The sequence below is a fragment of the Heteronotia binoei genome, chromosome 7, assembly GCF_032191835.1.
Source record: "Heteronotia binoei isolate CCM8104 ecotype False Entrance Well chromosome 7, APGP_CSIRO_Hbin_v1, whole genome shotgun sequence".
Taxonomy (NCBI): domain Eukaryota; kingdom Metazoa; phylum Chordata; class Lepidosauria; order Squamata; family Gekkonidae; genus Heteronotia; species Heteronotia binoei.
This window is the reverse complement of record NC_083229.1, coordinates 87,331,478-87,348,550: the sequence shown is the minus strand read 5'-3', so window position 1 is coordinate 87,348,550 and position 17,073 is coordinate 87,331,478. Positions and strand designations below refer to the sequence as shown.

General features: G+C 44.0%; 1 protein-coding gene across 2 annotated transcripts in view; it reads left to right on the top strand.

Moving 5' to 3' along the window:
• PPP4R1 (protein phosphatase 4 regulatory subunit 1) overlaps positions 1-14,952 on the top strand; it is a 70,370-nt gene extending 55,418 nt beyond the window's left edge. For both annotated transcript variants that reach the window (XM_060244013.1, XM_060244014.1), the window contains exons 14-20: positions 2,014-2,199; positions 6,918-7,079; positions 7,556-7,656; positions 11,288-11,408; positions 11,501-11,635; positions 12,907-13,048; positions 13,875-14,952. In XM_060244013.1, the coding sequence (XP_060099996.1) occupies positions 2,014-2,199; positions 6,918-7,079; positions 7,556-7,656; positions 11,288-11,408; positions 11,501-11,635; positions 12,907-13,048; positions 13,875-14,038 (1,011 nt within the window). In that variant the 3' untranslated portion in view covers positions 14,039-14,952. The remainder of the gene's footprint in view (positions 1-2,013; positions 2,200-6,917; positions 7,080-7,555; positions 7,657-11,287; positions 11,409-11,500; positions 11,636-12,906; positions 13,049-13,874) is intronic.
• The last annotated feature ends 2,121 nt before the right edge of the window (positions 14,953-17,073 follow it).

Sequence of the window (17,073 nt, the reverse complement as noted above, 5' to 3'; positions counted from 1 at the left end):
TTGCCTCTGGCTGTGTCCATGGCTTTGGAATCTATGCACCTCAGGGCTCTGGAACGTATGCACCTTTCACTGAACAAGTTGTGTGTTACAAAGGGTGATGCTGCCCTTGATGTAGGGTCGCACATGCAGGCTAGGTTGTACTCCCACTCCTTGCTGAGAGTATGCAACTGGTTGTTGATGCTTGCCTGCAACCTGTGTGCCAATGCCCTGACCCATGGAAGAACTGGTGTCCCATCAGGGCCTGGCTTCACTGCAGAGTCCAGCACCCATTCTAGCCCTTGAATGAGTAGAATGACTTGCCCCAGGCTGGCTGTGTAGGCACAGAGCATATTGATGGTGCCCTGGAAGACCTTTAGGACACGTTTCATTTGGGAGAGGGTCAGCCAGTCATTAGAGCTGATGTTGAGCTCCTTGTCCCCATGCAGGATGGTCACGGAGGAAAGGACATCCTGCATTGTGCTCCTCTGCTTCACCAAATGCGCAATCATGGCATAGGTGGAGTTCCACCATATGGCCACATCCTGGACGAGCCAATGTTCATGCTTCTCCCCCTCCCTCTCGCAGCAGATGCACAGCCTTGATGCGGTGTGAGAAGTGGCCAGCCAGGCTCCAGCAGTTCTCCAGCAGGGTCCTAATCATCCCCATTCCCAACTCCTTGCTACTCCTGCGTCCTAATTTCTGGGATGTGGAAGGGGAGGATGCATCACCACCACCACCCTCCAGGTCATCGCCATCACCGTCCTCCCTTCCAAACAGTTGCATACTGTAGTGTAGGCGGCAACACCAAAAACTGGCAATTTAGAGACTTGCAGATGTAGACAGAGCAGGGGAAGTGGGAACTGAGACTCCCGATGATGTGCTGGAGGCGTCCTCCACTGGTGGGGGGAAGGCTGTGCTTGTTACCCACAACAACTTGGCACAGGGGAAAGTGTAACCCCCTTCTACTCCTTCTCATGGTGCTGAACTCCTGACCAGGCAAGCATTCAACTGCAGCACAGGTGGGTTAGTTCCCAGAGAGCAAAGCAGGGGAGCAGACAGACAAGCACAGATCACCCCCAAGAAGAAGCAGGTCAGTAAGGGGTTTCAAATGGAAGGCAGTGGTCAGTAGAGACAAACACAGATAACCCCAAAACAATAAGCCCTGTGTGCAGAGGGGGGCAGAGGACTAAGTTGAATACCGAAAAAGTGACCCCAGTTCTTCCTGCAACCCAAAGTGGGGATGTGAGAAATACAATGAAAAGAAAAGAGAAACCACCAAAGAAAGTAGACAGCTGGAAAGTCCTGCAAAACCAAAATGCCATGTGAAAGAAGAATTCAATCCCAGTTTTTCCACCCTTTGCAGCAAACAAAAACTGAATTGCAACACAGCAGAACCATAGGGCAAAGCAAGGCCCTCTGGCCCCTGACTGAGTAAGCTAGCTAAGCAATGCCCACCACCATGCCCAACAGCAAAGCTCTTTTGTGAGCATACCCTCTCCATCAAAAACCACAATTCCACAAAGAGAACGTGTTTGTCCTACACTCCTATAGAACTGAGTCACATTGCAACAAATGGGAACTCCATTGCAGTGCCTGTCAAGCTTAGAAGGGTCCTTATATGTGCTTCCACAGTTGGAAAACAGCATCCCGACTAGTGTCTAGTATTTTTGTGCCAGAGTTTCTGGGTGGGTTTCGTTTTCCGAACAATCCTGAGCTGTACCTAAGGGCTTGGAGATTTCTTCGGAGACCACATGTGTGCCAAACATCGCCTCCCAAGCCCTCATCTGGCCAGAATTCAGCATGAATTTCAGCTTATCACACAGTTCATGCCCATCCCTAACAGCTCTTCATTTCCCTTTTGCCGTAAGGGCTACCAGTACTATGAGGCCAAAGACAAGCATTTACTCCTGGACTTGACTTCGTATTTTAGCAGGTTTTACTTATTTGATTGCTAGCATAGTTTATCTTTCAATTCAGATCTGTGCGAAGCAGATCTGTCAGGCTGAATTTTTAAAACTCTTCTTTCCCTTTTAGGACATTGTACCTCAGGCCTTGCTGGACCAGTATTTATCCATGACAGATCCTTCTCGTGCTCAGACTGTTGATACAGAGATTGCAAAGCACTGTGCCTATAGCCTTCCAGGTGTGGCACTTACCTTGGGGAGACAAAACTGGCACTGTTTGAAAGACACATATGAGACTCTAGCCTCTGATATGCAGGTAAAGAAATGGGTCTAGAAACAGTCCATATGTTTGGACTGTTGTGCTTTGGTTTCTCCAGCATTCTAAGGAGAAACTGAAAGTACTTTGATACAAAAGATGGTGTAAATGTAAAAGGAAAAAATAAAATGTTGGGTCACTTTAATGTTACTGTATTTTTGTGGTAACTTTCCTGAGACAAGAAGTTCTTTCTTTTTTTACCTTGACACACATTTCTAATGGTTTATCGCTGATATTTCAGTACTCATCTACATAATTCAGGTGATGCTACTGAATCCCTAAGTTGTTTAGAATATTCTCTGTATTCTGTAGATAGTAACTTAGAGGCCTATGCCATTCTATTCCTCAGTATAATTGTACTACTGAAGATTCAGAAGTGTTGGCTTCACATGGTAGCCGGCCATTGTATGTGGTTGCCACTAAGCTCTGTTTTCTCCTAAACCAGCTGACAATGTAGAGGAATTTGAGATGGAGAAGGTATCTTTTTGCTGAATATCTGGAGCAGAATATTACTGGTGTCTCATGAGTGACACTCTTGTATATCATAATTCATAGATAAGAAGGCACCCTCTCCAAATTGCTTTGGGCAATGTTCGTGAATACCTCAGTGTAACCTCTGTATACCCTACGAACTAGTTTAGGCTTACTTTCTAATGCAGTGCAATGCAGTCCAAAACGTCTGTGTGCCTGGAAGACAACTGAAGTGGAGATGCATGTCCTAGGAAATCAACGCATTGAGAACCTTGTTACAGAGTTTGTTGCCAGACAGCCGGAGTGCGTATTTTGATATTGCAGTAGTATTGAGTATTGAGCTGATGAAGGAGTATTGAGCTGATGAAGGTGTGGCCATCCAAAACACAATGATTTCCTAGGCTTTTTGGATTTCCAAAGTTTCTACACTGCATTTGAATGTTTTTTAAGTCCCAAGCTATCTTGGAAACACTGTCATGTCATATTACTGTTGATGAAAACTGTTTATTGTTGATGGAAATTTAATGCTCACTGTATCCATAGTCCAGTGATAGGGTCCTGTTAGAGACTTAGGTTTATTGTTATGAGTAGTTATTTGTGTTTATTACAAATAACACAGCAATAGTGTGAAATTAAATAATTTTATTTATAGTGTATTGTAGTACAGAGACTATATTTTAGTCTACTCAGCGTTTTTTCATTTGTTCTGTTTAAATGCTGAGCATCCCACTTGTTTTGTCAACCATATGCCTGGCAGAACATTTTTGTTTTACAGGCCTTGCAGAACTGTATCAGGTCCTGCAGGGCCTGGATCTCATCCGGAAGAGTGTTCCACCAGTCCGGGGCAGAGTTGAGAAGGCTCTGGCCCGGGTTGAGGCAAGACAAATAGTTTTTTGGCTGTGGGCCACCAGAAGGTTGTCACAGAGCGCAGTGCTCTCTGGAGAGCATACCAGGAAAGATGGTCCCAAAGATATGTTGGTCTGAGACCATGTAGGGCTTTGAAGGCTAGGCCAAAACTTTTTTTATTATATTATTATTACAAAACCTTGAATCTGATCCATTATTCAACCTGGAGCCATTGCAGCTGGTGGAACACCTGCAGCATGTGGGGCTCTTAGCAGAGTGCTTGTATAAGTACATGCACAGCCGTATTCTGGACCAGTTGAAATTTCTGGGTCATTCTCAAGGCTAGCCCTGTGTAGAGCAAAGTACAGTAATTTAGTCTGAAGGTGACAGTTGCATGGATCATTGTGGCTAAGAGACAGGAAGGGAACCAGCTGCCAAATTTGGTGTGGATGGAAAAATGCCAGTCTAGTAACATTAGGGATATGTACTAGGGATGTGCATTCGGTTCGGCCGAACCGAATATACAGCCAAATCAACACTGATTCGGCTGTATACGGAATTGGCTGTAGCCGATTCCCATTGCCTCCTATTATGCGGCAGCCGAATACGGCTGTCAAAGCTGTCAAAGCAAAGGCGGGAAAGTAGCTTCTGCAGCCTCAAAGGAGCTGCTTGCCTAGTACTTTACCGCCTTTAGTGGCCTCTTCCCGCCTCTCCCATAGCCTCCCTGGGATCGGGGAGGGGGGGAGGGGGAAGAGGAGCCCCAGCAGCCAATCCAAAGCATGCATTTGCAAAATGCATTGCAAATGCATGCTTTGCAGGGCTGTTGTAGCCATCAGCTACATTGTTATTTTGATCTTTTGCTTACTTGGGTATCCCAAGTAAGCACTGTTGTCTGGCCAATCAGAGAGCAGTGCTATTTTTTGAAATTGCTCTCTGTAGGGCCAGAGAACCTTTTTAAGGAGTCTTCCTGCTGGACTCCTCCATTGCTGTGTTGGTGTGTGGCTTGGTGTGTGAGAGAGAGATTGTGCTGCTGCTGGTGGCTGGCCCTTGGCTTCAGCTGCTGCTGCCTGCTGCTCTCTCACTCAGCCTTACTTCCCTGGACTCAGAGAAGACAAGGTAAGACAGTTTTGGGGTTCTTGTTTTAGTTTTTGTTGGTAAAAGGACTAGAGTCCCTTTACTTGTCCAGATTTGGGTGGGTGAGTACTGGGTGGGTAGGGTAGCCTATTTGGGGTTGGGGTTAGGTTCTGCTGGGGGTGGGGGCCTGGGGTGGGGTTTTTTTGCTAATTTGCCCATATCTTAATTTAGTGAGAGGACTTTTAAAAGTGCAGTGTCCTTTTACTTCTCCTGATTTGGGTGGCTTGGATTTCTTGGGGTTAGGGTGAAGGGGTTTTTTTTTTGGGGGGGGGGGGAAGTTCCTGTATTGTTAAAAGTTGAGTTTTTTACTATTTCAGTGATTGATTTGTTGCTGCTGTGTTGTGTTGCTGCTGTGTTACTTTTCTCTTCAGGTTATTGGGGGTGGTGGTGCTGTTTGGCCTAATTTTCATTGTTTAAAAGGCCACTTTTGTCCCCCTTTTCCTGGTTCTGGTTTTAGGGGTGGGGGTGTTGTTGTTGACTGATTTGGCCTGAGTTTTCTTATTGGTGAATGGCCACTTTTTAAAAACTTGAGTTGCTTTGCTTGGCCTTTTTTTCCTGTTGTCACTTTTCCTGGTTTGGGGGTGGGGGGTGTTGTTGACTGATTTGGCCTAAGTTTTCTTATTGGTGAAAGGCCACTTTTTAAACACTTGAGTTGCTTTGCTTGGCCTTTTGTGATTCTGCTGGTTTTGTTTTGGTTTTTTAAAATTACCTCTGGTTGGTGTGGGGGTTGGCGAGGGTGTGTGTGGGCTGGGTCACTTTCTTGTTTTTATAGAGTAGATTGTGTGTTCTGTGGCAGGGAAGCTGGCACCTGGGTGGGAGACCCAGAACCAGCAGGTTGGTTGTGATTGGCCAGCTCTCCCCGTGTTGTTTGGGGCAGGGCTGGAGAGCTGGCATCTGTAGATTGTGTGTTCTGTGGCAGGGAGGCTGGCACCTGGGTGAGAGACCCAGAACCAGCAGGTTTGTTGTGGTTGGCCAGCTCTCCCCGTGTTGTTTGGGGCAGGGCTGGAGAGCTGGCATCTGTAGATTGTGTGTTCTGTGGCAGGGAGGCTGGCACCTGGGTGAGAGACCCAGAACCAGCAGGTTTGTTGTGGTTGGCCAGCTCTCCCCGTGTTGTTTGGGGCAGGGCTGGAGAGCTGGCATCTGGGTTTGCTGCAGCCAGGTCTGCAGAGCAGACCTTGAGCAGATTGTGTTTTGTGTGGCAGTGACGTTGGCAACTGGGTTTATATTGCTTCCAGGCCTGCAGGGTTCATAGAGTAGATAGAGGGATGTAGTGCATTTGGGTCCTATAGAGATTCTCTGATGTGGTTAGGTTTGGCTTTGGGTGCCCCAGGAATTGGACCCCCTGGTCCAATTTTTTTTGGCCTTGTGGGTTTTGTGTGGGACAGTGCCCTGAAGCTGCACAGCAGTTTGGGGGGCTCTCCTCAAAACCCCCTGCTCCCCAGAGCCACTTTTCCCAAGACAATTACAGTGAGGAAGTGGCTAATTGGGCTTTCCCTATCATTGTTAGCAATGGGGCCTTTTGGGGAGCCCAAAGACAGGGACCTCCTGGCCCAATCTTTTTGGGATTGGGGGGGGGGGGTTGGAGGGGAGAGTCCCCTGCAGGTCCCCTGAAAATTTGGGGGCTCTCCCTCAAACCCCCTGCCCCCCAGTAGCCTCTAATTATGCCCTATGTTGCCATTGATTTCAATGGCCCATAGGGTATAATGATGGAATAGGGGCACCCTCTTTGGGTGCCCCTGGAATGGGATCCCCTGGCCCAATCTTTTTGGGACTTGGGGGGTTGGAGGGGAGAGTCCCCTGCAGGTCCCCTGCAGATTTGGGGGCTCTACCTCAAACCCCCTCCCCTCCATGCGGCTTCAAATATACCCTATTTGCCATTGATTTCAATGGCCCATAGGGTATAATAGGGCCGTATATTCGGTAATAGCCGTGCATCTACCGTATATGCGGCTATTCCGAATGCGGTATTCAGGAGTATACGGGGATTCCGAATTTTTTCCCCCCGTATACTTCCGAATCCGTGTAAATCCAATTTTTTTTTTTGCACATCCCTAATATGTACCACCATTGAAAGGGGGAGGCATCCAGAATCACTCCTCAGCTCTTCACAAGTGGTCTTGGTGTTAATACTCACTGTCAAGGGCTGGAAATGAGGTAGAACTAGTAAAATATATGACTATGCAACAAAACTTAACATGGTACTGAAACCATTTTGTATAGTGCATTTTGGTGTACCTAATGGGTGAATGTGTATTGTTTTCTCTCAGTGGAAAGTTCGAAGAACATTGGCATTCTCTATACATGAACTTGCAGTTATTCTTGGAGACCAGCTTACAGCTGGTGACTTGGTCCCAGTCTTCAATGGCTTTTTGAAGGATCTCGATGAAGTCAGGATAGGTGTGCTGAAGCACCTGCATGATTTTCTGAAGGTAAATTATACTTTATGCCTACTTTCTTTCCTCATCCACTCATAAATCTGTGGGTTCTACTGATAATGAAGCTTGCAGTTAAAAAAAACCATTTCAATTGCCATATGGAATAAAAGTGGACAGAAGTTTGTTTGTCTCCCTCCATCACCAACAGATGAAAATTTTTGTTTGGCGTTCCCTCACTAACTGTTGTTAGTGCTACTCTCTGCTTATATGTGTGTAATGTTTATGTGTTTGTTTTATTTGTGTTTTATATGCTTGTTAATGTTTTACTGTTTTCACTGCCTTGGGGACCCTGAACTGGGTGGCATAGAAATATTTTTAGTAAACGTTGATTTTCAGTTATGTTCCAGGATATTTCAGGGAACTCTGAAAGCACTTTTTAGAACATTTTTATTTATGCTAAACATCTTGTTCATATCAAGATGTTCATATCAGTGTTGCATTACCCTAACTGTGTTCATACTTTCTTCTAGCTGCTACATCCTGATAAAAGGCGAGAATATCTTTATCAGCTTCAGGAGTTTTTAGTGACAGATAACAGTAGGAACTGGCGTTTCCGAGCTGAGCTGGCAGAGTATGTATCATTACAGTTTATTGTGCTTCTTTCCCACAGAGCTCCAGGCTCAGCTTAGGGCTCTCAGACAACTTCAGCAAGAATACTGCATACACACTAGATTTGTGTGTTGGGGTCAGAGAGAAGAGAATTAGAATCTGCAGAACACATATATCCTGACAATTGAATAACCTGCACAGCTGCATCTTTTTGTTTTTAAGATGTGAGGGTAAATATACACAACCAATATTTAAAAACAAAATCCAAAGTAACGTAAACGTTCCCTTACAGTGTGAAAAGAAGTGTAAATAGCAGGGCAGTGTTAAGTTTGTGTGTGATTATATGTCCTCATAATAAGCAGAAATATAAATGCTGTTGAGGAATATTTACACCTGGAAGTAAAAAAAATCACTCTCTCTGAAAGGTGACTCCAAGTATTAATATAGACTTTCAGTGAGGACTCAAAGTGATATTGAGAAGGTGGGGAAGTATGTTGTTTCCTTTCTTTGCCAAATGAGAAACTGTGTATGTTTATTTTAAAAGAAATCCCACTTTGGGGGCTTACTCCCCCAAAGACTGAAGTAAATTAAAATTGTTCCAGATTTAAATATGCTTAGAATGAAAAGATGTGGAACTCTTTGTTTTGTGGCAAAGAATGAAGAAACCTCTGGGTGTATTTCCTGTCAAGGCTCAGGAGAGGGAGGAAGCTGTTGAGTGCTGTTGCCTGGCTTACGATATGAAGCTGTTAGATCAGGCACTAGAACCCAGTAGTTTCCACTTCCTAGCCTTATTTGGAATATTACTAGGATGGGACCTGTGTTTGGGCTATTTGCCGCTTCCTGTAGCCCTTGGAAGTATAAAATTGTCTTCCTTACAGTGTGTAGCAGTGGAGGCAAATAGCCTTACTGTGTAGAATCACCACTGGATTCCTAGCCTGCCCAAGGATGAGAGAGAGATAAGAAAGTTTCTTTGTACATACCATTAGTTTACAGCTTTAAAGGTCAGTATCAGTATCTCTACTAGCCACTGAAAAATTGGAACAATATGGTCTCTTGGGCTAGCTGAAACTTCCAGTCTTTCAAGAGTATTCACGTATAAAGCACATTGCAATAATTTAATGTGGAGTTAGCATGGGGGTCTGATGCAGGATATTGTATTACATTGACAAAATCAGCTTAAATTATAAACACAGATAATAGTGTTTTTAGCTTGGGTATATGAAATAGCCAGCTCTCTGTTTCCAGTGGATGGTAACCATTGTATCACTGCAAGAAGCAGTGCCATGACTGGATCATTTTGCCTTGAAGATCTGGCTTAGATTCCAAGCCCTTCCTGTTTAGGTGGTGAGCAGTTTTATGTTCACCCGTGGAGCCTAATGGACCCAAGGCAGCTTTAGGATACTCTGCGGGATCTGATGCCCCCTGACACCTCGTTAGATGTGCTGGTGGAGGATTGGCATTCCCAGTTCTTTGAAGCCATTGACGAGATCACTTCCCAGTGCCCTCTCCATCCTCATGCCAAACTGGATCCATGGTGTAACCCGAAGCTACGGAGGATGAAATGAGAGCTGAGATGGCTAGAGCGAAGGTGGCAGTGAACTCGTGACGAAGTGGCAATAACATCTTATAGGATGTGTATAAAAGCTTATGAGGTAGTGGTGAAGGCCATGAAGAAAGCTTTCTACACGGACTCCATTGTATCTTCAAGTTCTTGCCTGCCCCAGTTATTTAGAACTATTTGGTCGTTGACTACATTGTCACAAGGCAAAGAAAGTAGTAGGGAATTGGCTATTGGCTGTGAGGCATTTGTAAGCTATTTTGCAGATAAAGTCATTTCACTCCACCAGGACCTCCTGACTGCAGTTGAAACTGTAAAAGAACTAGAAGCCCCTTATCTATCCATATTTAGACCAATTCAACCAACTCTTTTTGGATGATGCTGATGGTAGCTATAAGACCTGTCACTTGCCTTCTGGACCCATGCCCATCCTAACTGGTCAAGGTCTGCAGGGATGGTGCTCAGGCCCCCCGGAAGAGATAGTCAACTTGAAGGAGGAGGTGGTACAACTGCTCGTAAAGAAACCATCTTTGGACCTGATGGTTCTATCCAACTACCACTCAGTATCAGACTAACTGTTCTTGGGTAAGGTAGTTGAGAGGGCAGTAGCTGAGCAGCTCCAGGCCTTCCTGGATGAAGCATCTATCCTGGATCCATTCCATTCCAGTTTCTGCCCTGGTTACGAGACAGAGAGAGCGCTGGTTACCCTCACAGATGACCTCTGGATCAGTGCTGCTGTTGCTTTTAGATCTGACAGCAGCATTTGACACAGTCAATTATGATCTATTGACCCACCACTTCACTGACATAGGAGACTGCCTTACAGTGATTTTCCACTTCCTGCATGATGGTGGCACTCAGTGAGTCAGTCTCCCAGTGCTATTGTTAAACATCTACATGTGCCCCCTCACTCACCTGGCTCAGAGGTATTGGGCTGGGTTGTCATCAGCATGCCTGCTGATGGACAGCTGCCTGGATTTCACCCCAGAAAATCTTGGCCAGGCATAGGAGGCTGTGGCTGGTGGCTCAAGCAGAGCCAGTTGAAACTAATCCATCAAAGATGGAGGCCCTGTGTCTCAGCCGGGGCAAAGCTGGTTTGGGAATTAGGCTCTAAACCCTCAACAAGGGTGCCTTTCGTACCAGTGCCAAGGGTTAGGAGCCTCGCAGTCATTTTGGATGCCTTGCTTTCCATGGAGCCCCAGGTCACCACGGTTGCCAGGTCTGCCTTTTATTGCCTACAGCAGGGCAGGCAACTGGTTCCTTACCTCTCTGCCCAGGATCTCGCCACAATGGCCCATGCAATGATCACTTCCAGGTTAGGTTACTGTAACTTGTTCTACACAGGCTTGCCCTTGAACCTGACCCAGAAATTCCAGCTGGTGCAAAATGTGGTGGCATGCCTGCAGTGCCTATGCAGGTGTGTATCCAACCGGTGCTCCACCAGTTGTACTGGCTACCAGTGGAGTACCAGATTCGCTTCAAGATGATGGTATAATCCATAAAGCCCTGAGCAGTCTGGGATCGGCATATCTAAGGGACTGCCTCTCCACATATTCCCCCTAGAGAGCTTTGTGCTCTGCTGAGCAACACCTCCTAGTTATCCCTGACCCAAAGGATGTCTACTTAGCCTCAACTACAGCCAGGGCTTTTTCTGTCCTGGCTCCTACCTAATGGAACATGCTCCCATCAGAAGTCAGGACCCAGTGGAGTTTTTTATGGTTCCACAGGGCCTGCAGTACAGAGTTGTTCTACCGGGCTTTTGGTTGAGGCAGTGGACTTGTAGTCATTTGGTCTTCCTGCAAAAATTGCCCATTCATTTGCCTATGGACACTGACAATATGTAGTTTTGTTTGACTCCGTTCATCCATCCATATGGGCTTATAGCTGGATTGTATTTATATCTCACAATTTTTAGTTGTCTTAAGCTGTATAATTGTTTTTAATGTTTTGACTGTTTTTTTATTGTTTAACTATGTTGTTATCCACCTTGAGCCTGCTTACAGGAAGGGCAGAATAAAAATCCAAAATAATAAATAAATTGTAATCTTCTAGAATTCTGACTAATCTTGATCCTTCATTCATTTTATTATTGCAGGCAACTGATCTTGCTTCTTGATCTGTATACTGCCCGAGACATATATGATTACCTACGACCCATTGCTCTCAGTCTTTGCTCAGACAAAGTTTCCTCTGTTCGCTGGATATCCTACAAATTGGTATGAACTAAAGAGTAGTCATTTAAATGGAATATATATAGTAAATAATTTTAGAACGTGACATTTAGTGGGAGCCTTTGCTTGTCTTCCAGGTTAGTGATATGGTTAAGAAGCTGTATAATTCTCCAACACCAACCTTTGTAGTAGACCTCATGAATGAACTTGTTGAAAAGTTCTGTAGATGCCCAAAATGGTCTGGTCGACAAGCTTTTGTATTTATCTGCCAGGTAAGAGTGCTTTTAATTTTCCTAATTGATCTACAGTTTAGTACTAATTTATGTAGAGGGATTAAAAAAAATAGAATGATTGCAAAACAGCAAAATGAAACAGGAGATCTTTTGCATCTTAGATACTAAAAAAATATTCCAGCATAAGCAGGTCAGTAGTCTCACCTGAAAACCTCGGAAGGATGGAAGGCTGAGTCAGCCTTCAGCCAGCTACCTTCCATCGATCTGAGGTTGGTAAAATTACCCAGCTTTGGGGGGGGGGGCAGGAAGTATAGATTACTCGGGAAGGCAATGGCAAACCACCCAGTAAAAAAGTCTGCTGTGAAAACATTGTGATGCGATGTCACCCTAGAGTTGGAAACAACTAGTGCTTGCACAGGGGACTACCTTTACCTTTTTTTAGTCTCGCCTGAAAAACTAGGAGGCTTCTGAGATGCTTGACATGACTGTAGCAAGTCCATTACTTTTTCTTCTCTGGTTATGAGAACTGGTCACTCAATAACAAGTCTACTACAGTCTTTAGTAGCAGCTTTTCAGAGAGACTGTGGTGGGACTGGGTGACAAGAAAAACACATTTAGAGCTTTATAGTTGGTTCTTAGGTCAGGATCAGAAAGCTTTAATTGCATTTAGAGCAATGTGCTAGAGTAGAACTTGCTTCCAGCAAGAGGCAACTTTTTATGCTTCTTGCTCAGCTCCTCTACCTCTTGTTGGTAAGGAGCTGCTGCTTTGAACATGGTAGCTGAAAGATACAGGGAAGGGTTATGGCGTGGAACTTGGTCAGGAAGGGAAATGGCTGGTGTTTTAGGTAGGGTATAATCTAGCCTGCCCAACAGGGTTGTCTGTCGATTTGCAACTCATCAGTGGGCCTATAATTTTTGTTTGTAGGCATGCTCTACCCAGCAACTTATTTGGCTTCCCCATTTTTGTTTCTGGATTTTTAAAAACTCCTGCATAGAAGGATAATGTGCAGTCATTTGGGAATTACCTTTTTTACGCTATAAACTTCAGTTCTTTTTGTTTTGTTATTTTATTATTCTTGTTACTTTGGTCCTTATGCAAGGATAAAAGAGCTTTCGAAAGCTTTCCACTGGTTGAGCCTAATGAAGTTTGTCCTTTTCTTGGATATATATGCTAAGGACAAGAGATATCAACTATGTAGCTTTCCAAGTAATTGATGACTAGAGGTATTAATTTACACTAGGACTTCATGAGCTGCTATGGAAATGAATTTAGATTTCTTCTGACTCTAGTGCTTCATCGTTCTTTTCAGACTATCATTGAAGATGACTGCCTGCCAATGGACCAATTTGCTGAGTATCTACTGCCTCATCTACTGCACTTGGCCTCAGATAGAGTTCCAAATGTTAGAGTCCTGCTTGCAAAAACCTTAAGGCAAACTCTTTTAGAGAAGGGTTGGTTAAGCTATATACTCTTACTGCATTTTCTGTTGTGTAGAAATTGTCAAATCAAATGTTTAGACATTTCCTTTGTGTCCTCTTGTATGCTAGTTGTGAGCAAGAAGCCACTTATGCCATCATATTTTTCTCAAGCCAATCATGTGATTGCTGAATCTGTTGTTTTGGACTGGTGCTCAATACCTGAAACCAAGGGTGCAAAGTTCTTGGCAAAATTTAAGCCTGCGTGTGCTCAGTTCTGGCTGTATTTATTAGATTTATAGCTTGTCTCATCCCAAAACATAGGATGGCAGGAATAAGAAAATTGAGTAACCCATCGGTTATCTGTAGTGTTCTGAACTCTGAAAACTCCGTCTTTTATATACTATCCTGTTTCTGGCCTCCAGAAGGCAATTCCTGCAAATGATCACTCTTTGATTTTTGTGCTCTTGCCGTGAAACATGGATGATGTGATTCAGGTAGGCGCTCCTGGTTGATCTCAGGAGTGGAATAGTCATTTGGTTGCTTTAAGGCTGCTTAGAGGCTTCATAGACACCTTGAATGGAAGGAACTTGGGTTCAAGTAGAAGCTGGAGGACTGCTGCTGTGTGGTCTCCAGAGCTGATGAGAAAGGGCAAACTTTGCCAAAGCATAACAGCAGGTGATTAAGAATTTAAAATTTTAATGTTCTTAGTTTTTAAATTCCATATTAAAGAAATGTTTTAAATTATTATTATTTTGAGTAGTATTAATAATCTGCACCCTAATTTGGGGGTTTACATGAGATACATGAGATTTCTAAATTATACTGCTAGTTTTTAATTCTCTTTTTCTTTTGTGCCCAGAATATTTTCTAATCTGTGTCAATTCCTATCAAGAAGCAGTGGAACAGACAATCGTGGCCCTTCAAATGGATAATGACAGCGATGTTAAATACTTTGCAAGTGTCCACCCTGCCAGTACCAAAATTGCTGAAGATGCCATGAGCACTGCCTCTTCAACATATTAAAAGTAGTCCCTGAACGTTGCTATAATTTTAATTAAAAAGTTACAAAATCACGGGGCAGTCCAAGTACTCCTGAAATGGATGATTTGAACCTCCTTTTTCTTGGAGGAGTGATTCTCTTGTCAGCTTAACTTCTTTTGGATGTTACCTAATCCCACAACCAAGGATTTTAAGAGTCAAGGGGGAAAAATAAACATTACCTGTTGAATCTTGACTCTAGAAAAACTGCTCAGAGGATTGTATTTGCCACCGGAGCCTTAAATCTTCTGTCTTCCTGAATATGTGAAACTTGAATTGGCAGAGCATTTTCAATGTTGAAGGAATGTTATTTCCAGAGACTGGCATTTGTTTTCTCCCAAGGAGTTAACTTAGCTTTTCCCCTGCTTAGGAACTGATAGCTGAAATTCTCATAGCCTATAAAGGCAGATTTGTACCAAGAAGCGAGAGTCACCTCCAATATTAGCTATTAAAGTTTTTATCTTTGCAAAGACATACATTTGTGTGCATATGAGCACATCCTTAAGTGTGAATAGAAGTGTGTAAATGAGGGAAAAGTAGAGACTGGGTGTCCCCCAACCCTTAAGGACTCAGTGCTAACACTAAATGAGAAATCTGATTTTAATTCTTAAACACAGCATATTGCTGTACCCATTAGGAGAAATCTTTGGTGAGTACCTGTGTCCTAATGCTTTTTTCATGCTGGTCATGACCTGAAGGAAACCTATTAGCACATGTACTTCAAGTCAGGTATTTTTAACTTGATCATGATTGGTTTTGAGGTGCAACTTTTTTCTTCCTATCTTGTACATATCTATAATCACTCTTGGGAGTGCTACCGACTTTAATCATGCTGTTTCAAACTATTGTGATAAAATGTTCTCTACTTGTCCAAATAAAAATGTATTAATAAGACCAAATTACATTGCCTTCTCTTAAGCCAGGGGCTGGGGGAAACTGAGCTGTGAAGGTAGATGCTGACTTGATCTTAATCCAGAATATCATTATCAATGATAACACTGATAACACATGAAGGACTCAATAATCCCAGGCCACTATTTATCCTGGTGTTTTATGGTAAACCCATTCCAAACAAGGATTTCCTGAAGGAAAAGAACTTTGCTAATTGTGGTCCAAAACAATTGTGCTCTGCCCATGTAATTCTTTAAGTACTTATTGCATACATATGTGTTTTTATTTATTTCAATTTTTATCAACAGACAAAAACAGAAGCAGGACAATAAATACCAATCCTTTCAAGCACTGACATGAAAAAACAGCAGAATAGCACCATAGAAACTAAGCTGATAAACGCATACATGGTCTCCACAAGAATAGAGGAGTAAGGAACCCCAGGAAGTCCCGAGGAAGGGAGGAGGGCAGACAAGCCAGATTTCAAGATGGGTTCCCCAGATATTCCAGACATCAGTTAGGGGCAGGGGAGGATACTTTCTGATCCACAAGAAGAAACCTGCACATTAGGTCCAGTGAAGGCATCATTACACTGGGATGTTTTAAAATAAGTCATCCTGGGTGCAAGACATGGAAGACTCACTGGGAAACAACCTGTTGGAGAATCCTGCCAAACACCTGCTCAGACGAGACTTAAACGTTCATCTTATGTCTCACAAAGGATGAAACTGAAGATCTGCCTTGTAAATCTTCTTAAAGGGAACATTAGTAGAGAGGGTCGCTGAAGTTGTTGCTTCACTGGTGGAAAGTGCTGTGATGGCAGAGGGAGTAGGTAGATGCTGACTCTCATACAACAATCCATCTGGCTAAAAGGGACCAGAAACTCTCTTGCCCAAGTTTTCTGGGCTATGAGATACAATCAGGATATCTGTGCAGCAGAACAGCTGTGTGCTTGATGTATGGCTCTAGAGTTTGCTTGATCTCCAGCTGGTGCCATTCCCACTGCCTGGGTGCTTGTTAAAGACCAAAATGACATTCTGGATGAAAGATTTGTCCTAAGGACAAGTCTGTTTGGAAAGAGCAAAGCTCTTGGCTGATAAGAGTTAGGAAACCCTGATAATCCCCTTGGTCTACTAGGAAGGTTACACTGAAGCAAAGGACTCAGTACTGGATTTGGGAAGCTCAAAAGGCAATTTGAAAGGTTAGGAACCAATGGCACATGGGAGGGTGAAAGGTCACTCCCTTGGGAAACTGCTTGCAATGTTGGTGGACAGACATGTTTGGAGCACTGTGACCAGTGCCATAGGCTGTTGACAGAGTTGGGGCAAAAGCCCTGTGCAAGACCCACAAGGAAGTGGAGGACTTACTGAATTCCTTTGCAAGGAGGATTCTGAGGATTTTTGCATTCCCATCTGCTGAAAGTCATCCAGGAGATTTTATAAATTGAGTGCTGAAGGCTGTCATCATACTAGCATTACCTACATAACGTTAGGTCCTCTGGCAGTCTCAGTCCTCTGAGAATTTCCATTGTCTCCAAGAAGAGTGGTGGAGCCATGTTGGAATGGGATGGAGAAGTTGTCTCTGGATCAGGACATAATGAGCAGGAGGGAATGGTCCATGGGTTGTAGCTATTAAGAAAGCCACAGAGAAGGTGTAGAGTAGGCCTACTGAGAGCCACTGGGCTGCCAAGGCTCCCTTTGCCTCTTCCAACTGGGATATGGAAAGGAATATGCTTTCCTGACACCAGCTTGTGGAATTTGAGGGCAAGTTACGTTGCCTGGAGTTCCAGAAAACTGATTCAGTGCTTGGCTTCCATTATGATTCATTTGCCTTAAGCCTAATGTCTACAATGGGTTCCACATCTGAAAAGACTCTAGTAATTTGTGTATTCATGAAGATCTGGAAAAGGTCCACCTCTTTGATGGCTCATGTCCTTTAGCTGCTACAGAATGATCTTCCTGCAACCCTAGGGATGGGGATCTGAATATGATGGCATTGAGAATGCTGTCCTGCCAGAGAAGCCACTGTAGTGGGTATGAGGACCATGTCAAGGCACAAGATCATTAAGCCTGAAGTTCAGTCTAGGAGCATGAGGTTTGATGAGGCAGGCCACTGGGCTGAGGTGTCAG